The sequence below is a fragment of the Cololabis saira genome, chromosome 1 (assembly GCF_033807715.1).
Source record: "Cololabis saira isolate AMF1-May2022 chromosome 1, fColSai1.1, whole genome shotgun sequence".
NCBI classification, from domain to species: domain Eukaryota; kingdom Metazoa; phylum Chordata; class Actinopteri; order Beloniformes; family Belonidae; genus Cololabis; species Cololabis saira.
Genome location: NC_084587.1, coordinates 29574339 through 29596758, shown reverse-complemented (window position 1 = coordinate 29596758; position 22420 = coordinate 29574339). Strand labels below are relative to the sequence as shown.

Below are 22420 nucleotides of genomic sequence, written 5' to 3'. Positions count from 1 at the left end.
TTGTGTTTACCTCCTGAATCCAATAAGCAAATTAAGTCCTTTAGGACTCCTTCAGCTCCACGGCTCCCCTCACGCAGGTTGTCTACCACTGGGTTCAAGGACTGCCACCATAGCAGTCACTGACAATCTTGTGTCCACAGCTCTGGTCAGCCTTCTTGATAATCAAGGCATGGAACGTGGCTCATTTAAAATCAATGCCCCCCCCCCCCCCCCCCCCCCTCCATCCAGACACAGGGGAATCTCTGTCAGGGATGGGGGTTGAAGATCAGTTTCTTAACCAACCCATCTTTCTGGCTTTCTGGGTCTGTCTGGGATGTCCCATGCCATCCAAGCTAAAACCAGTTGGTTGGCAAGTTTCCAGAACTAACAAGTCTTTTGACATGACTGTAAAGTTGAAATATGACCCAAGGTGTCCTGATGTCAGTTGTATTTATGGACGTCTTTACATTAAAAACATGGAGTTCATTATGGACAAATACAGAAGGCCAACAACAGAACACCACTTAGATTCAGATCAAAAGGGCTGTTCTACTCAGGCAAACCCATTCAAGTAATACTGTCATTACTCACATGACCACTGAAGACCCCCAGCAGAACAATGGAGTTCCCTTTTAAAATAATTTTTCAGCACCAAAAACTCAAAGAAGGCTAGGTCTGCTAAACTGCTGTTCGGTACATAAACACAAACAAGGTCTCCTCTCCAAAAAGATTGGTTCCAAAACCCAAGCTGCGTGTGTGGAGGTGAGCCCGGCTGTGTAAGCTGCGTGTGTGGAGGTGAGCCCGGCTGTGTAAGCTGCGTGTGTGGAGGTGAGCCCGGCTGTGTAAGCTGCGTGTGTGGAGGTGAGCCCGGCTGTGTAAGCTGCGTGTGTGGAGGTGAGCCCGGCTGTGTCTAGTTGGTCCCACAACCTCACACACAAGTTCAGACTCCTTTGGCACCAGATAGGGGACTTTTAATGCCCCAAGAGGCAGTTTTGGAAGGCGAGGATCAACACACCGCGGCCCACGTCTATGGCTGCTGCCCCACAGACAGCACATTACAGGCAACCCACACGGCCTGTCGTGATCCAAGTGGTGAGCTCAAATCAGGGGTTTTTACTTACTTTCAACACAGGGAATAAAACAAATACAGACTATCTCCATGCACCGAAACAGGCATATATACACGTGCTGATGTGAAATACAATTACAGATGAAGATGAAGAAGAAAAAAAAATGAAGATTTTCCTTTCATGTGTTTATTGACAAAAAGCATGAGTTGTATCATAAACACTGGTATGTCCAAGGAAGTTACAGTGGCCCTGATGTACAAATAACATCTGTTGTCAAGTTGTTAAAGATTGCTAAAATGTTACAAAAAGTAGATTTATACACTTTAAACCTCTGTAAATATTCTCATATACTGTGTGATATATTTTCCAAGGCACTTGGATATCTTTGAAATACTGATTAGGTTAATTTGATGTGCAAACAGGAATACAAGACAAATCGATACAATACCAGTCACATGTGGCCACTGTCAAACATTAACCCTTCAAAAATAGTCCAAAGACTGATTTATTTATTTTTTACCCTGTAGGGTCTTAGGCATTATTTCATTCTACTAGTTTTTCAAATCAGGTTTTTGATTTTAAAATAATAATAATAAAATGTACACATATGATACTGTGATATAACACAAAATTGCTATGATTTGACGAGCACAACCTGAGTGCTTTGACTGTACTGTGTATGACTATTGTCATGTAGTCCATGGAGTAAAGTATGATAAAAATGTCTAACATGCAGTAAAAAAAAAAGCTATTGTGATGAGGTTCATATATGTTTCTCAAAACTTGAAGGACCCCCAGAGGGTTTTAACTCTTATTTGGCTTCTTCTGATGTACCTTTGCGTCTGATGATTAATCTAAAGCAAATGTGTACTTATACACACCTTTGTCCATGTTTTACTTCCTTAAATGCGTGTCTCAGTTATTTAAACAGGCAGGGCTGATCATGTGTAGATCATTGTCTTTGATGATTAATAAAAAAAAGAGCGAATGAGCAAATATTACCTACAAACAAAGAGGTCAATCTTAGACGTACATTCAGTTGCGTCATGCATTAGTTTTTTTCCTCGCGACCTCAAGGGTCACATGGTCATCCACACAGCTCTGCGTGGATACTAATCCTCCATCACACACTGCGGTGTTGTAAATGTATCAAATGGAGTTAATAATCCTACATCACATACTGCGGTGTTGTAAATGTATTCAATGGAGTCTGTGTCAAGGTCTTCCTTCGTGTGTGTTGGTAGGCGTTTGATTGTCCTCAAAGGGATGTTGTTTGCCAGGGGCTTAGATATCAAGCAGGTGAGTAGTGCTTTCAGTTGCACTTAACACACATAGCAGCTGGTGTGTGAGCCCAATTCCCCCGAAACCTTTGCATGGCAAAACTGTGAGTAAGAGATCAAAAGATTTGCCTTAAACTTCCCCTAAATCCATTCTGTAGCTATGTGCAGTTTTATTTTATTCTTCAAAATGATGTTTTCAAGCATATAAATATCTTGTAAACAGCTGTACCATAAATACTTGACATGTTTACCATTCATGAGAGATGGTGTCAAATCCCTCCCAACTGCACAAGCAGTAACATTGCATGAAAAAAAGAAATAGATAAATATAAGAGGAAAAGATAGATCTTCATCAAGTCTACAGTGTTTTTCAGTACCACAGGCAGTTGCGTATAGACCGTATCTCCTATTGCTCCCCATAACTGCTATCCCCCAATATATCAGTACAAATTTGGGTCAAGCAGCAATCATCAGGGGTTGTCGAGCAGAAAACTGGCAAACCTAATATCTGTATTAGGTTTTGTCTGCTGAAAAAAAAGGATGTAAAATCAAGGTAGTTAATGAAAGGACTTATGGACAGGTCAGTTAATCCAAATCAAACATACCCCTCTTCTTACACTGAAGGCTCTCTAGCCATCCAGAGATGTAATTTTGCATCTCACTGGAGTCCAATGCCATGTAAAAGGCCGTCCTAACAAAGCTCTGGATGCAGCATTTCATTTCTAGTAAACCGGTTCTAATTATGGGAACATCCTGATTTTAACAGCAAAGTGTCATTCTGTTCAATCAGCAATATAGGAACTGAAGTGGCCACTGGCAACTGCACACTTCAAACAAACTGCATATAAGAAATGCATTTAGCCACTGTTACTTCAACCAGTCGAGTTAACAACTGACAATTTGAAGTTTTGAACTCAGCTGTTGGGACCATAGTCTTTTTACTGTTACCTATAATCTAGATTTTTTTTGTCACTCTTATTTATTTATTTTTTCATTTGCCTGATGAACACTCAACACTCTGTGTTAAAGGTTTTGGGGCATATACTGTATACGTAATTTGCACATACACTTGTTGGAAGTTAGAATAATTTTGATTTCAGGAATGTTCCTCTTTTTTTGACAAATATTCCAACTTTAAGGGCAGTTTTTATTTAGATATTCTTTTGGTTTACATAAACATTGCTTTTCTTAGGTTAACTAGTAAGTGTATTTGACTTTCTCATTGCAGTGTTCATCAAGTAAGGACAGATACCATCAGATCCCAGGAGACTCGAATGTGTGATGTTTGGAGACCAAATGAACACAAGGAATCTAGGTAACTAAGGGGCTAATGTTGCAATGGTGGGGGTTGTAATTGGTCTGCAAACATTTTTATCTATGTGGTAAGTGCCTAAATAACATTAATGTGAATTCTTGGTTTTGTCCAGCAGAGCATTATTTACTCACATAGCCTGGCACTGCTCATAATGTTATGGCTCATCAGTTTGTGGATATATGGTTTGGGTTAACTGACCATTATAACTTTAAAAGAGGACAGGTTTTTTCATGTGGAAAGGTCTTAAAATTCAATAAATATCTCAGAGCAGCAAAAAACAAATTACATTGCGCCTTTATTTATTTCACAAAAACTTAGCCAAACTAAAAATTTAGCATAGTCCCTCATGCAATAACTTCTATAACCACCTTTAACACAAGTTACACATCTAACGTCTCTCTTGTGCTGTCTATTTGACATGCTAACTGAAAACTGTGTGTGTGTGTGTGTGTGTGTGTGTGTGTGTGTGTGTGTGTGTGTGTGTGTGTGTGTGTGTGTGTGTGTGTGTGTGTGTGTGTGTGTGTGTGTGTGTGTGTGTGTGTGTGTGTGTGTGTGTGTGTGTGTGTGTGTGTGTGTGTGTGTGTGTGCGCGCGTGCGTGTGCGTGTGTGTATTATTATCTCTGCGTATTGCCTGGTTTGACCCCAGGTTAACCTTGGTAAACTTTGACTAAATTATTTAGAAATGGCCTTGTAACTCTTCACAGATTGTCAGGCAGCAATTACTGTCAATTATGTCTTTCCTTCTTAGTATTGTGTTGACACACCCATGAATGCTTCAGACAAGCAAATGCCAAAACTTTTATAGAAGTGCCCAAACTTGCTGATGTTGCTAACGTTAGTGCGTTGGAATGGCAGCACTGGGCTGCTGCTTACCTATTTAATATATATGGAAGCAACTAAGGTCTGTTTAGTATGTCCATGTGCTGCTTCTGAGATTTGGCTTAGTTTTTGTTCAATGAATAATGACACACTAAATTATGCCATGTCGTATTGTTTGTCAGAGGTTTTATTTATATAACTGTAAGAGAAGTAAGAACCAGATGATTTTTTTTTTAATGTCCGGATTTGTATCATATAATTTAAAAGGGCGTACTTTCTGTTTCACACCCAGACACGTATGACTTCAAATGCAAACAGAAAGAAAGACTCCCAGGCTCTATTCACCGCAGACAAACCATTCTAACTGACAACAGTTGGTTTAAGAAAAAGTGCCCTTGACGGAACCACCACCCAAGAAAAAGGGTCTTTCTGTCTGGATCCTACCCCTGCAGACAAATTAAGTACTCCCCCTTCTTCTCCTTCATCCTCTTCCTCTTCATCCTCTGGCTCCTTCCCTGACACATGCCCCAGGCTTCCCAGAGCTCTCAGCCCCATCATGGATGCAGCTGAGAGTCCAAAGTGTAACAGTGGGGAGTCTGAGAGGCCGAGGGGTGCTATACAGCTTCCTCCTCCTCCACCACCCATAGAAAAGAGTGGTGCCCCATGATGGCCAAAGGCTCTGGCATGGTAGAGAGCAGAAAGTGGCAAGGAGGTTCCGAGGCCCCCAAGAAGAGCTGCAGCAGCCCCGGGGATGAGAACATGTCCCCCGCCCACAGAGGGCACTTGACCGGCACTCCGGTGCCCAGAGTCGCCCTGCCCCATCCCGAGTTTGCTGGTGGGGCCTTGCTCCTGGGGAACAAAGTGCCCATGGGCTTTGATGTGCTTGCGTAGCGAGCTGGGATCTGTGTAGCGCTTCAGGCAGCCTACCATCTTGCAGTAGTAAGGCTTGTCCACATAGTGGGTGCGAGTGTGCTTGAAGCGGTCGCTAGAGTTGGAGTAGCGTTTGCTGCAGCCTTCATACGGGCAAATGTAGGGTTTTTCCCCTGGAGGAAGAGAGAACCAGACATAAAAACAAAATAAGGAAGAGACATGGACAAGAGGAGAGGAAAACTTTAATTCACCCAATCACAGGAGAATTACAAAGAAGGAAGTTACTTTTCTTCAAACTTTATGGGCTTTTTTTTATTCTTAAACTACAAATGGTTTTAATCAAACATTTATGTGCTTATGACGCTCCCCCAAGTATCCCATTCTGATAAAGCTTCATCAGGACTTGTGGGATGCATCACTATGGTTGCCATAACTGCACATAGTGGTTACCAGTCTTTTGTACTGCATTTGAATATTCCCGACATGTGTATTCCAATATATTTGTCAAAATATCAGTTATTATGAGCTGGCTTGAAAGCCATGACAAAAAGGGAGCGTAAATTGGCTTTTTCCAGGGAGGATAGTTGAGAGGTCACTGATTCAGTCCCAACATTTGAGAATGACACTGAAGATATGAAGATATTCCACTGTTGTAACACATGTGGCATGAAAAACAGAAATGATGTAGTAGACAGAGCATTATGAGTGACGACCAGAATGTACCCTCAACTCTTTGGCTCCTCAGATCCTTTACAAAACCAATCAAAATGCAACAACTACTGCATCTTATCTCAACAACAAATAGTGCGCATGCATCCAATTTCAATTGGTTGAGCGGCGTTTGGGGTATGTGATGGATTAACTCTAAAGGAATACATTTCAACAAAAGTTCAAAGCACTGTTGTGGCCAGTAGTTTCCACGCCAGTACCCTAGAGTGCAACAACACCAGCCGCATCAGTAAAAATCAATTTTCCACTTTTCAATCACATCAAGTTATGGAATAACATTTAATCGACAGTCCTTGTAAAGAATCAGCTTACAGTAGCTAAGCTGTGCTTGTGTTAATGTTTGCGGATGTACAGTACAGACCAAAAGTTTGGACACACTTCCCCATTTGTTTGAATGAGAAGGTGTGTCCAAACTTTTGGTTTGTACTGTATATTTAGTTTGGATCATATTCGCTTTTGTTTCTCAGTTACATGTCACACAGTCATATTTATTTAGTTTTGGGCCAGACTGGAGAAGAGAGACTGAATTTCCCTCACCAAGCCTAGGATACACACTAGCAGGAAACTGTGTGTGTGTTTATGGGGTTAGGCGGTAAAAGGAGACGGATCCTTGAAGGTGAACTCACCTGTGTGTGAGCGGGTGTGAATCTTCAGGTTTTCCAGACGTGAGAAGCTTTTGTTGCAGGTTGGGCAGTGGTGTGGCTTTTCGTTAGTGTGTGTGCGGATGTGAATCAGCATTTTGTATCTGTAAAATAGATCAGATCAAACATAGTCACACCATATGTTTGCCGAGGTCATAGCTGCTAATATTTAGATATGTGTTACGGTTAAAGGTTGGAAGTAGTTTATCGGAAGGATGGCTGAGGATGGCCATATGTCTGCCGAGGTCATAGCTGCTAATATTTGGATATGTGTACGGTTAAAGGTTGGAAGTAGTTCTTCGGAAGGATGGCTGAGGATGGCCATATGTCTGCCGAGGTCATAGCTGCTAATATTTAGATATGTGTTACGGTTAAAGGTTGGAAGTAGTTCTTCGGAAGGATGGCTGAGGATGGCCATATGTCTGCCGAGGTCATAGCTGCTAATATTTAGATATGTGTTACGGTTAAAGGTTGGAAATAGTTTATCGGAAGGATGGTGATCAAGTCCGATAAACCGTTTAGCCTTAAGCTGAACTCTTTTATCCTCGACTGGTTTATTACATGAGACTAACAGAGTCTTAATTTGGCTGAAATATTGCAGGAGTTTGAGATGCAACATACTCTCATGTTTTAGCTTCCCCCTGTTGACATAACTTTCCTCATATCAAAATATATTTTATTATTTTGTCAGCTTTTAGTCTTGCAACTAGAATTTACCTGAAGCACTTTATTAGGAGACCTCATGTCCCCCATAGGCCCTGAGTATAAGCAGTTATGTCTTTTGAGAAATTTAGCCACTCAAAATATTGGACTTTATCTCGTTTGTGGGCTGAAAGACAAAATCCACTGGAGTCCTGGAAAAAGTTGGACACCTTATTCATACTAGAGCCAAAAAAGGCTTCCATAGTAATGATGATGAAACCTCTTGTCATTTCACTGATTGTACCTGGCATTGAAGCCCCTCCCATTTCGAGCGCAGCCCTCCCACTGGCAGCAGTAACCGGAATCCTTCTCAGGTTTGACGTGGAAGTCATTGATGTGATCCACCAAGTCCTGCAGCGTTTCAAACAGCAGGTGGCACTGGAGTGGAGAGAAAGAGAGGACTGAATTCAGTGAATGAAATGGGTAATTGATTAGCAGGAATCCTCTGGTCTATTTTAATCAACTTCACACAAAAGGCTTCTTCTTGTGATCAACATTTCTGAAATTTTCCACTTCATTATCTCATTTTATTTAAATGTAATTATAAATAAAGGATAATAGCTCTCATAGACTTTCGTAGATATCTACAATACACAAGCCTTTAGTTACTAAACAAAGTCTGTATATATATATATATATATATATATATATATATATATATATATATATATATATATATATATATATATATATATATATATATATATATATATATACACTCACCACTTTATACTATGTGTAACTCAAAAAGTGTGTGATGAGTGTAGAAGGATGTAGAAAAAAGGCTTGAACTCAAAGCATCGCTGGATGATGATGTGAATATTATGTCAAATTATTCTGTGTGAGTTGAACCTTATTCATCAAAATGACTCTCCCTCAATGGTGACGCACGTTGTTGTGCCACATAACAAGAATTCTGGGGCCTCATTTATAAAAGGGTGTGTAGGATTCATACTAAAAGTACACGTGCGCCCAAAAGCCAAAAATGGCGTGCGCACAAAAAAATCTGGATTTATAAAACGCACACTTGCACGCAATGTTCGCTTTATAAATCACAGTCCAGCTGGAAGGTTGCGCAGGTGAATTCGCCTCATATCCCGCCCTCTACACGCCCACTCCATACCATAAATGGGCAATGCAAACTACATGATGACTGTATTTGCATATAAATGAGCCTGCTGAGCATGCGCAGCGACTTCCTGCAGCCTGTTTCTGCTGTGCGTCAGGATGAATGAGACGTGTCGAGCCACCGTGCCACTAAATTTCACAGACTGAGATCAAGATGTTGTGGATGAGGTGGAGGACAGGAAAACGACATTATTTGGTGGTCACAGTAGAAGTATAAATAGTATATAAATAGTATAAAATAAAGCGAGTGAGTGGCAGCACGTCGTTGCTGCGCTAAACGCCGCGAGTGCCATGGACAGATCTGTTGCAGAAAAAAAAAGAAGTGGTGTGATTTGAAGGTGGAGGCCAAGAGGTACGGAGCCCCTAAAGGGACACAGATTTTTTTCATATATATATATAATGAGTTTTACGTGCGCGCGTGAAACCTTTAAGGCTGATTTATGGTTCCGCGTTACACCAACGCAGAGCCTACGGCATTGCTGCGCGTCGCCGCGTACCCTACGGCGTAGGCACTGCGTCGTTTTAACGCGGAACCATAATTTAGGCTTACGCGCACACGTAAAGGTTTCACACGCGCGGAAAACTCATTATATATATATATAAAAACTCTGTGTCCCTTTAGGGGCTCCGTAGATTGGCCCGGCACTCATTTGTTATGTCCTCAGTCACTCTCCAGTTGTTGCGGTGGGTGACGAGGAGGTTCCCGGCACGGCGTGTCCTGCACCGCGGCTGCAGCAGTAGCAGCACCAGAGTCCTGACTGACGCTGTGCTTCAAACACAGAGGGACATGATCAGCGCTATTATATTATAAGTCTGATATGTGATGAAATTAAAAGTATGACATGAATCTGGCTTCATTTCACCACCTCACCGCCTGCGTCGCCAGTTCCCCATATCTTCAAAATGTTCGTGCGCGAGGGTCAGGGTTGGCTTAAAGATACACACATTTTTCGGTTATTTTTTTTTTTTTAAATCCCAACCTTTGCGTAGAAGGTGGCGTGCGCATCTTTCAAGCCCTGTTTTGTGCGCAAGCAAGCTTTATAAATGAGGCCCCAGGTCTACTGGCACTTATAACTACACTGGAACAAGATCACAGAGTGAAGTCAACCCAGACGGAAAATTTGAATGCTACTCTCTGTTCTCAGTCATATTGACACTACAAACTGTATAATGTGCACAATGAAAAATACTCAACTTAATATTTTGAATTATTCAAACCAGAGGACTTTATTTAGTCCAGCTAAGAAAAAACAGGGAATTGTGTGATAAGAAGATAACTTTCTTTTGTATCCCTGTGACTTATCCAAATAAATCTTCAGTAGGAAATTGTGATAGTAACTGTAGTCCCAATTCTTCGTGGCACTCGTCCCCCCTTCTTTTTTTGTCAGACAGCAGCTGTTTGAATTGTTTGCTCACAGCACCACCTAGTGGTTGGGCTAACAGCTGCTGTCTTTCTCACAGATGCTTCATCATTTTCTCAACGGAGCTCAAATGTTGTTGCTGCAGACTCTAAGGGCTACATGTACATCTTAAAACCGAACTTTGTCAGACACCTTTTCTGACAAATAAGTGTAAATGTTAAAAAGCTTACGGCAGGACAGAGCGTTCAAACACCTGAAGTAGAGATTTGACACACAATATGTGTAGCATATTGAATTAAACATAAGGAATTAGTTTTTGTATTTACCTTCATCCACCGACAGGCCAGCTGACCATCTACCAAGGGTTCTGGGAAAACTGGTTTCTCACCGTGCTGGCTTACAAACATGGAGGAGGGAAAGCTGTAGCCCTTCGGTGGGCTGCTGATCGGGAGATAAAATGGATAACTGTGCTGAGAAGCTCCACCTTCAATGCCGCGATGATGTGTCCCTTCCTAAAAAGAAAGAAGAACCAAACAATCACAGTAATACAAATGAAACTTGCCAACCATTACTTTTGTGCTCTGAACTTTTGCTGCAGCAAGATCTGCATCAGCATTTAGTGCAAGGAATAAACTGTCAAAAGATTTACATAAATATATAACTTTGCAACAAAGAGATTCATGCAGTAGAAAAGTAACACTTATTAAGTGATATACAGGATAACACCTATATATGTCAGTTTGTAAGCTCTATTATTTCCAGCAAGAAAGGTTATGTTATATCATGGGGGGAAGAGATTATGGAGAATGCACTTGGGTTTTCTTGCCTCCTGTTGTATTTGAGTCCGTCTATCGCTGTTCCCAGAGAATAGGATACAATTAAGTTAAGGTAGTTTGTTCAGGGGAAAAAGAAAACTTGCCCTATAATTTCCAATCAGCTGGTCACGTCCCTGCTTGTAAAATGTGACTGAAATGTCCTGTTTCTTAAACAGTACGTACTGGAGTACAGTATGGAGTTGAAAGGATAGAACCAGTCCAAACGACATCTAATGATCGCAGCTAATAAGGGCGTCGGGTTAACAGTTAAGGATTAAGGCAATTTAGGGGGGAAAAAAGGATACTTTTAGAGCTAAACAAATGATCCTGACCAAGATGGGAGATCTGGTGCTCTAACAAAATAAAATGCGCGTTTGATGTTTTACCACTCGCACATGGCCAGAATCTGATTTGGACACAGAATCCCTGTAATGATGTGAGCTGGGTGCAGACAAATTAGATTCCCTCCCAGGATGCCAATTCAATTGAGCCCCGCTAAGGAAGAGAGGAGCACATTCAGCCACAACCAGGCCCTTCTTGGATTAATCTGATACCACTGGTAACAGTTTTCCTGCGGCGCATTGTTATGAAACAAAAGAGTCTAATCTGACCATCTGATTTAACGTGAGTCATGTTGTAACAACAAAAGACCGAGTCGTATTTCAGCGTCAGTGATACACCAAAACAGTAAAGAGGGAGACGAGGACAGTGGTGCATTCTGGCATCTTGAAACTAATTAAAGGATTTGTTACTTTCAAAGGAGCATGCTGGTTTGTTGTCTTGCTGTGAGCTAGATGAGAAGATCAGCGTCAGTACCTAGAGTAACTAAAGTATGGTTAGTTGCGAGTTTGTTCATTTTATGCTCATTTTTGGGCCAATGGTCAGAACCTGATCCTTCTCCAGGTCTTTGGAGTACACTAAGCTAACCAAAATGTCTGAAATAATGTTGCAATCAATCCTCTAATTCATTGTTAAAACAAACATAGATTCTTAAACTGTTAAGCTTTCTTTATTTTGAATTAAGTTTATAACAATCTGTAATAGCAGCTAATTTCCTCAAGTTATAAAAAAATGGTTGGCATGGCTGATGCATATGTTGTTACTCATGTTTCTTTCTCTCCTTTAAGTATTAAAGAAAAAAACACACATGCCTGCCAGACTTAATCATTTGGAAGCAGTGTTATTATTTGGAAAATGTGCCAACTTATAGCTTCTGTTAATATTTGACCACATTGACCAACTTAATATCTCTGTATCTGAAAGAGAAGCAAAACAACTGACTGGCCTGAAATTCAATACAGAGTTTACAAATATGCAGTTTAGTAAGAGTGCGATTTACAAATAACTGTGGTGATCTTGGTTTTCTGAAGCTTAAACCTTGGTTAGATTTTTTTTTTCTTTTGTTGTTTATATTCCCATATCGTCTTTAACGTTATTTCCTGTTTTGTTTTGAAAGCGCTTTCCCTGGTTTGGGACTTCCTCTGTTAATAGTCAACACCAACACCACAGTTGAATCTGAGTTCCACATCTTAACCTCAAGCCGGTAGTTAGATGGTTGGCGCCCGGTCTGCACCGCATGTGTCAAACTCAAGGCCCGGGGGCCAAATGCGGCCCCCCATAACTATTTATGTGGCCCTCTCTAGAGAATAGTGAAGTTATAGTTAGGCTAGTAGTGAAGTTATAAAGTGATAGTTATTGTTATACTGAACATCACTATGGTGTGGCACATTATAGAAAAATAAAGTATAAAAAAAATAAAAAGAAATTAAAAAAAAGAAAAGTCTTCTCTCTCGTTACATCCATCCATCTCTGATTTGTTGTTCCAAGTTTGTTCCCGTTGTTGCCACCAACATATCGAGAACTGCCACCCAGACTACAGCAGGTGGCAGTTCTCGCGAGGATAGTAACAATTCAGTTTGGAGAGGCACAGGGATGCTTTTTAAAAATGATTATACAGTATTATGAAATGGGAAATTTACTGGAAAATACTCATACGGGAGGACGGTGGGAAAGAGGGGTAAAATACGGTAGTTTCCTGGCCAAAATGGGAGACTTGAAAGGTATGTTTGTAGAGTAAACTTCAGACTTCAGACTTCAGACTTTTTATTGTCATTATACCAGGCATACAAAGAAATTAAAGCAGCACGGAGTGGTGTTTTCCTTCCAAAAATTTAAGTAAAAAAGTAGAATAAGTATAAAATAAAATAGTACAAAATAAAATAAAATAAAAAACTCTCACTGGAAAAGCAGCTAATGTGAGTGTATCAACTGTGTCAAGGCATCTTACCTGAAAAAAGGGAGTTGGTTGAGGGCTGGTGCTGCTGTGAGGGGACTCCAAGGGTGAGGCGGGAGACGGGGGTGAAGGGGAGGATGGAGATGGGGAGAGGGAGGTGACATGGCGGGAATACGGTGACAAGCTGAGGTCCATGGCTGGAGGAGTGAAGCAGGACCTGGGTCGTTCTTGGGAGGAAGACTGGGAATCTAGATTGGAGGTAGGAGGTCAAACGTGAGGATGTCATGTTTCACACAGGTTTGAATTCTCCTCAAGCATCTCTATTGCATCCCTTGACCTTAGTTGATTCATCACATCTATCCTGCTTGCTTTAACTGTGTCAAGTGTGTTGATTTCACACCAAATGACTTTTATTCAGGGTTTTGTTCCATGAATCTACCATTTATCTCATTGGTCTGATAACATCTGATCTGATAACAATAAACCAAAATATCATATATACATATATATGTCATGGTATAGGGTTTTCTTACATCGTTGTTTATGGAGTTTTGGTTCTTCTGATCTTCAACTTTTCTATCTTTAGACAATATGTTTTTCTAGTAAAGCCTTTGTTCTTTGTTTAGTTTAGTTTCACCTTTGCCTTAGTTTAATTTAAAGGTGTTTTCCCTTTTGTGTTGCTTCTTTTTTGACCTCCTCTGTGACCCCCTGTCTTGATTGTTCACACCCCTGTTTCAGCCTCAGAGAGTATATTCCATACACTATAAACAACAATGGATGAAGCATTAAGTTACGTGACTGAGGCGTGGTCAGGAATGTGGGTGTGGGGGGCATGGGTGGGATTTGTTGATGACAAGAGGAAGATATTTGCAAGCTCCTCATCCTCAGAGCTGTGGGTGTTATAAAACGGCACATTACAGAATCGTAATCTGCAACTGGCCAAAAAAAAGTAGCAGACCACAACTTCGCAAGAAACAAAACTTGGGTCACTAACAAACTGAAGAACCTCAGCAAGACCTTTTATTTGCATTCAATTACCACAACAACAGAAGTGGCAGAGGGACACCGCTGGTCGTATTTGTGCAACACGTTTTGGGGATACGTTTATACAGTACTGTAAATACTGTTGTTAATCAGCATGGATGCACCACCGCTCCATCTCCTGCAACAGCTAACTCTTCTGAGGCCGACCGAACAGACAGCGGGCCGTTATGTTAGGTAATACCACTCGATGACGCCTTTTGAGTTGTGTTCCCTCCCCTAAACTCGGCATCAGCCACCGAGGAGGCATTAACTCATCTTGCGTTTACATCACCCAGCACATGTCAAACACGCGTTCTTCATCCAGGGATAATAGCGGGGTCTAATCTAAAAATACCTTCTGTGCCTTTGTATCGTCCTGCCTGTCCTCATTTCCTCAGTAGTCCATCATTTCTATGCCACTTTCTCTGTTCTACCTAATTTACCATATTGTTTTCTGCCTGTGTTGCCTGCTTTTTTTGTTCTTTTGTCTTTTTGACTTTTTTATTATTTACTCCTCCTGGTTCCTGGCACCTGGCTCCTCTGCTCTTGAATACTCCTAAATCCAAACAATCTGACCTTTTACCCGTTGTGTGATTCTACCCTGGTCCAATTGTTTTGTTTTCTTTGTGCCTGAAGTTTCAGTCTTTTAAATATCCTTTCATTGTAGTTGTTTGTTTTTGTTTTTAAAAGGCAAAGCAAGTTTGTACAAAACAATTCAAAGTGCTTTACATAAATACATTAATTTCTAGAGGCTGTATTCCTCGTGCAGGCAGCACAGGTTTGAGTCCCAGCCCGTCGCTCTACTGCCATGTCTTCCCCCCTCTCTTTACCCATTTCCCATCTACCTACTTGCTCAATAAAGGCCACTAGTGCCACAAAACAGACGGACTTACATAAGTTAAAAAAATTTTAACAAATGAAATAAAAGTTGTAGTGCATTATTGTGGATTACCAGAAGTATCAAATCTATCTAGTACATTTTTGCACACTTTGGTACAGTTTCTACACAAGTCATAATATGCTGAGGTACATAAGGTGCAAGAGCATGTTTTAAATTGTAAAAGTATTTAATTTAGTAGGTTAATTGGAATTAGTGTTTGGTTCTCTTTTTTGTCTTTTTTGACCAAAGCTGTGCGATCTAACATTTACACAGTATGGGATCATAAAGGAGATGTGCATCTACCAAAGAAAACAAAAAATGTCACCTTTCATTAGGACTCTTGGAAAAAGTATTTTGCTTTTTAAATGTCTCTTTTTGTTCCTTTTGGAAACATTAAAACATTGCATGTAGATGAAAAACACAAGGAGCACACAAAGAAGGCAAAGTGGCATTTTTACAGTATTTCCAGTTACCCAATGTCATGCTCCATGTCATTTAACAATTTTCAAATCCACACTGAGCAAAAGAAGACAGATGCATGGACACATTTTAGACATTTTTGAGTTAAACAGCTCATTTCGTCCGTGTGGGCTGTGACTTTCTTTTAGTTCACCTCATGTCAGTGTCACGCTCCGCTTGTTATGGGCAATGCTGACAAATCTGAGGACAGGCTACGTTTGTTTGAAGACAGAACAGAGCTGTGATTTATTGGATTTGCAATATTGGGTTACTGGGAAAGTGAGAACACAGAATCAACTTATTACATTATTGGATTATCACAGTGATTGACTTAAGCCACTTTCTGAAATGAACCGACTTTCATTAATCAGACGGAAGCTTATGTGTTGTGCTGGTGTCATGTGTGAAGGACCCCTCAAATGTTTTTTCTTTGCGATGACACTCTGGTTCAGCTTTAGTAACATATACATAACTGTAGAGTTTGCACAAGGTTTTCTAGCATAATGACATGCTACTACACAAAAATTGTCAAAAAGATTTGAATTAGAGAGCTGTCTGTCGGTATCCAGCCTCTCATCTAGCAAACGGCAGTGACGGTGGAGATTCTGTCTCCGGATGAAGCAACTGAATCAATGGTCCAATTAAACCTCCACAAGTACAGTATTGAATGTTTGTTGTACACAACCACTCAGCACTTGGCACACTAGTGTGATCTATTATGAGGATTTTACACAGTGCCTTGAAAAAAACTGAGTCTGTGATGACTTTCATGATACACGTAAATTGATTTAAAGTTCAGTCTCATACAAATGGTAAATATCACCGGCAACCGGTTCTCTGTCACTTTAACAGCTATATCATAATACAAATATGAGGAACATGAATGCAAAAAGGGATTAAACACTGAATGAAGCCCTTAACAAGTCTTCTCTGAAAAGGGCTGTAATTACAGCATGATGCCACAATCATTGCCGTACGCAGCCGAGTTGACCTAAAGTGTAGTTTAATTCATTTTTTTTCAACATTTACCTGGAGATGAAGGGGGTGATGGGAATGTTGCACATTGTAGCCGGGGTCGTGTGGCACTAAAAGGTCCACAGAGTGAGGAAGGACAAGGTCTCTTCCCTAATATCACAGGAACACCTGTTCGTCCAGATGGAAGTTTCAAGTCCAGCGGCTCGTCCAGTGAGAGCATGGTGGCTGATTGTTGACCACCTGAGGAGGAAAAAAAACTCACTTACTATATGCAACACCTTTACACAAATTCAACTAAACTGAGATGTCATAATTGTGTGTATATATATATATATATATATATATATATATATATATATATATATATATTAGGGCTGGGCGATTTTGGACAAAAATAAAATCCCGATTTTTTTCTCTGAAAACCCGATTTTCGATTGTGATTTTTTTGGTAAAACTACAAAAGACAATGTAATAAATTGTTTCAAATATTTTATATTTATTTTTAAAGAAAAATAGCAAACAAATTTCCCTATTGGGAATGAAGTGCAATTGAAAGATACTGTAAATCCTCCTTGAGTTTAGTAAAGTGACAACATTTACAATTTTCTTGACCAAACAAAGATGACTAGAGGTCCATGGCTGGAGGAGTGAAACAGGACCTGGGTCGTTCTTGGGAGGATATATATATATATATATATATATATATATATATATATATATATATATATATATATATATATATATATATATATATATATATATATATATATATATATATATATATATATAAGCGGATTCTCTATACGCAGCTATGATTTGATTTCTTCGCTCATTCCCCAATAAACACAATGTAGGGCAATGTGTCATTCACTTTGACACATGTACTGTACATGTACTTGAGCAACGAACCTTCAGGTTAAACCACAGCCAACCCTATCCACTGACAGGTAAACCTTGTCACAGATCTACAGTGGACATCAAGGGAGACAAAACTAGGCCCAAGAAATTGAGGGAAGAGAAAACAAAGGAATAATGACCAGTAGGGCTGTTCGATTAATCGATTTTAAATCGTAATCGCGATTATGTAATTAGAACAATGTTAAAACGTGAAAATCGTAAAATCGATTTTTAATTTTTTTTTTTTTTATATTTTATTATATTTTTTTAAACTTTTTTTCAACTTATTTTACAGAGTTTTGCACTTTATTCATTCATTTTTGGTTTAATAAGAGCAAAGTTTGCACTTAAAGCCCAATGGGGCAAATGTTCAATAAAAAAACTGCATATTTGAAATCATTTCTTTGCCTTTTGTCAATTCACAAAATAATCGTAATCGTAATCAAAAATCGGATTTTGAGAGAAAAAATTCGAGATTTTATTTTTGGGCAAAATCGAACAGCCCTAATGACCAGTTACCAGAATAGGGAGGGAGAAGGGAGAACTGGAGCTGTTGTCAGTTTCAAATACTCAAAAAAAAAAAAAACAACCTCATGAGAGGTATCATGAAGTTGTCTTCCTCTGCAGTTCTGTGGTCTGCTCCTGAGGGGCTAACCGGATTTTACAGTAGCGTTTTACTTGTGATGGTTTGACACTTTGCATGAGGCAGGAGACAAAAAGCCATCCCAGTCTGTGACTCATCTCATGTCTTCGTGTTAAAAACGAGTGACTCAAGATTCGAGTATCTGCTTTAAAGAGAAACGCTCAGCGGAAGAAACCAAAAGGAGTGATGTTTAGACAGCCTGTAGGGAAATGCTCGAGGGCTGCTGGGAAACTTGACGCAGAACACACACGTTTTCACACTTAGCAGCTACCAGGCAAATCCACAGTCCCATTTAACTTCTGAGAGTCTAATATCCACCTAGTCTGACTATATATAATACACATCACTATTATTAAGGACGCAGCAAGTATTTAAAGCAATAATGAAAAAGGGTCCGTTCTATAATTTGAGTTGTAAATATATTAGAAGTTGCCAAGAAATCACAACTAAACAGCTTTTTTCTTAGACCCTGTTGCTCTACTTAACTCACTGTTGGAGGTAGGAATAAACTCCTTGCAAGGTAAAATAAACAAAAACTGAGTGTACAAGCCTAACGGTAAAATGGATTTCAGCAAAGAGCTAAAGTAAATGAGCTCTTGGAGCCAATCTTCTCCCTTTTTTTTAGGGTTTTTATATGCAACATTTCATACTGCCGCAAACCCCCGATTGGCCCATCAGGTACTGTTTGTTGTCTTATTGTAAAGCAGCATGCCTCTCAAATGAAATTACTTGGTGCCGACACAGGGACTGCCATGTACCAAATAACCAACTGCCCTCTTGGTGTTATAGGTTTGACAAACAAACATAAAAATATCCCCCGCACACACGCTATAAAGATGCCACATTAGTCTTTTGTGGGAAACTCACTGAGATGAACACCATACTGCTAACTACTGATGCCTTAATTTGATTAAGCAAATCCAATTTATGTTTCACCCAGTTTACAGTAACAGCTTGTATCTTTCAGTTCTAAGAAACTCCTAACCACCCAATAAGTGAACTCTAAAGTATAACTTAGAAAGTATTCAGCCAAGGAGTCTTATTGAACATACACTGTAGTTTGAGCTTTAGCACGACTGCACACATTTTGCGGCTATAAACTAAATCATACAACATTATAGTGATAAGACATGTCATTCAATGTTTCTATCTTCAAATTATCTTCAAACATCTATGTTCTTTTCCATGTCTACTTCCTCCTTCAAACTATTAGTTTAATGCCTGTATAGGTCGTAGCTTTTAAAAGCACATAAAAGCATGCACGTGAGCCTGTAGTACAGCCAGGACAATGAAATACACAAAGGCTAGATCTGTTTTGAAAAGAGGAGAGCTTTAAGCAGATGTCAGCTGTGGGTCAGAAACTATTTACACTACGAAAATAAATGGGGACTTATCTCTTCAGTAGAAAACAGTTCTGCTTAACTGTGTGTTAAAATTATGTGACAATTTAGAGCACCTCTTCAACCTCAGAGTGAGTAAAGAGAAGATATCAGTTCTGCTTTGTTCTTGTACCGAAAAATCTCATCCTTCTGCCCTAAATAACTAGAACCCTGTGGCCCTAACATTCTAACATTGTGAAAGTCCTAGAGACACTCTTACCCACCTAAGTAAACAGACAGTCACTGTTCAGGACCCAATAAAGTTTACTTGTCATCATAAAGTTTGAGTTAAAGATTTTAACTCTTGCTCACTCTCCTCTCGACAAAGCAGGTACCACTGTGCAGATCATATTCTTGGAAAAACAGAGAAGCCCAACAAGGCACTGTACTCTCACCATTTGTCTGTATTCAGTTCTTAGACTTTCAGTTTAACTCAAAAGTCCTGCATCTTCAGAAATACTCAGAAGAGTTATGTACATGGCCTGGAACCTCAGTTCCCAATTCTCCAGAGTGAGACTCAACGTGTTTCACAACCCTCTCCCGGCAACTTAAGGTGTTCTAACATCCATTTATAGGAGAATCTCTTCCCTGCAGAATGTCTTGCTGGTATAGTATTCAATCTGCATGGGAGGTGGAGCCTGGTGAGGAAATTCCAGAGGGGATCTGGAAACTGCACTTCACAGGGTGCACACCTCTTCAATATGTGCCATACATGGTGTTATACAATGTAAAATAACTTTTAGGGCCACTGGACCAATAATCGACTGTCGAGAATTAATCATGACACTAGTTCCTGTTGTCATTGATGTAACCAGTCCCCCTGCAGATCATACCCAGATGTCTTGGTGCTGCCCTTCACTGGCTGCTTTTATCATTTTTGTCACAATCTCTAATCTTAGTAATACCAAGAGTCCTCCCCATCCCTTCATTGCATTATTTGGAGTACCTCCTGCTACTGTGCAGTAAACCAAAATAAAGAAGGATTTGATAGCCTTCATTACTTTCTTAGCAAGATGACACATTTTACTCAAATGGAAGTCTGCCACAGTTCCTACCCATGCAGAATGGATTTATACTAGGGCTTTTCGATTTTGCCCAAAAATAAAATCTCGATTTTTTTCTCTCAAAATCCGATTTTCGATTACGATTACGATTATTTTGTGAATTGACAAAAGGCAAAGAAATGATTTTAAATATGCTGTTTTTTTATTGAACATTTGCCCCATTGGGCTTTAAGTGCAAACTTTGCTCTTATTAAACCAAAAAATGAATGAATAAAGTGCAAAACTCTGTAAAATAAGTTGAAAAAAAGTTTTAAAAAATATAATAAAATATAAAGTTTTATCTCTGAAAAAATCAGCAAATCTGCACTTGCAAACTTACAGTAAGTTATATTTCCAATTAAATAAAACAAGACATTTTCTAATTAAACTAAACTGGGTCTTTGCATGCCACATAATAATGCAACCCATGAAGGAGGTAGAGGTGTGTAATGTCAGTCATTACATTTGCTATTCACATTTGCAAGTTTTTTGCAAGGAACACGAGCCGGTCTACGGCATCTGGCTTGAGGGATGCCCGGTGGCATGTTACAACGCCCCATCCTACACTAAAGAGCCTCTCCGATGGGGCACTTGTCGCAGGTATTGAGAGGTATTTCCATCAATCATTAATATGGTATCAATCATTAATATGTGTGCAGACAAGGTAAAAAAAAAAAAAGTGAAAAATCGATTTTACGATTTTCCCGTTTTAACATCGTTCTAATTACATAATCGCGATTACGATTTAAAATCGATTAATCGAACAGCCCTAATTTATACCATACTTTACTGTTCAACTGTTCTGTTCCTATAAAACTGTAGGGAGCCTAAATGAAAAAAACAAATGATGTGATCGAGATTATAATTAAGATTAAGATTATACTTGCATTGGCTTATTTAGGTCTATACATACAGTATGTATTTTTTGTTGTATTTTCTTTGTATTTTTGATATGTTCTACATAAAAATTAGAAGCGTTCCTATTGTATAATGTATGTTGCTGGAGGAGGGGGCAGTAAACTGGTGGAATCGATTGTCTCAAATGTGAACAAAACAAAGGAAATTATTGCATGTCTAAGGAGTAAAAATTAGCTGAACCTTAATCCCCGAACAGTGGAGGTGGTGTTTAACCACAGGGTGTTCCCTTGGACATTAAACTGTATTTTATGCAACAATAAAGTTGTATCCAAAAAGAACAGAGCAGATTCTTGAGGAGATTTGGATACGGTGTTCGTAACTAGATGCTGGAGACCTTCTATATTAATCACTGAAATCATCTGTTGGGGCAGCAGCATCAGACCAACTGACTCAAGGGAACAGAACAAACTGATAGAGAAGTCTGGTTGTGTGCTGGGGACTGCACTGAACACTGATCAACAAGAATGTTGCACAAGCTGCTCAACATATTGGACAACACAACACACCCTCTGCACATCTTACCAATGAACCAAGTTTAGGTTGTTGTCTCAGTTGCAGTAGGGGCTGATATTTATTTATTTTTTTAATATTTTTTTTTTGCACAGTGATAACACAATTGTTTTTTTTATCATACAAGGACAAATAATTTGTGCAGGAGAGGAAAAGAAGCCCGAAGGGCTTATAAAAAATCCTCCTCTCAATGCAAAATCACCAAAACAAATCAGTCAATAGCAAAAGAATAGAAAATAGAAAAATAGATACACAGGGTCATAGAGACTATTCTTCCAATAAAGCATACTGTATCTTGTAAAACACTTCGGATAACTATAAGGTATTATTTAATGCAGTTTAAAATAAACACATCAGATAAAGGGAATAATAACATTAAAATGACAAAAAAAAAAGCCCAAATGGATTCTAAGAAGTACAACTAATCCATACTTTACTGTTTTGACTAGAGTAGATCAGCCCTTGGGCTGGTTCAATCTTCCAGCAGCTTATGTGGAAGCTTAAAAACATCTAGTTAAACTATGTAAACCACATCCTACAAAACATCAAACTTGGCTCTTTGCATACTGAAGCTACCAGCAATCCGTCCACTAACCCATCTGCTCAGGAGATAAAAATGAAGAACCCATTCATGGACATAAACAGATTCTGTGATTTTTGTGGAGAGATCAGTACTCATGAAAGGGTGTTATCTTTTATGGTTTTGAGAAAACAACATGCACAAAATGACTGTCATTTGTAACTCTGTGTC

General features: G+C 39.5%; 1 protein-coding gene across 1 annotated transcript in view; it reads right to left on the bottom strand.

Annotated features, from left to right (window-relative positions):
- Positions 1-1223: 1223 nt before the first annotated feature.
- LOC133442420 (zinc finger protein GLIS2-like) overlaps positions 1224-22420 on the bottom strand; it is a 39204-nt gene continuing 18007 nt past the window's right edge. Inside the window, exons 2-7 of the mRNA XM_061720413.1 lie at positions 16334-16519; positions 12997-13190; positions 10221-10406; positions 7650-7783; positions 6689-6807; positions 1224-5506 (exon numbers count right to left, since the gene is read on the bottom strand). Of these exons, the coding sequence (XP_061576397.1) occupies positions 4824-5506; positions 6689-6807; positions 7650-7783; positions 10221-10406; positions 12997-13190; positions 16334-16499 (1482 nt within the window). The 5' untranslated portion in view covers positions 16500-16519 and the 3' untranslated portion in view covers positions 1224-4823. The remainder of the gene's footprint in view (positions 5507-6688; positions 6808-7649; positions 7784-10220; positions 10407-12996; positions 13191-16333; positions 16520-22420) is intronic.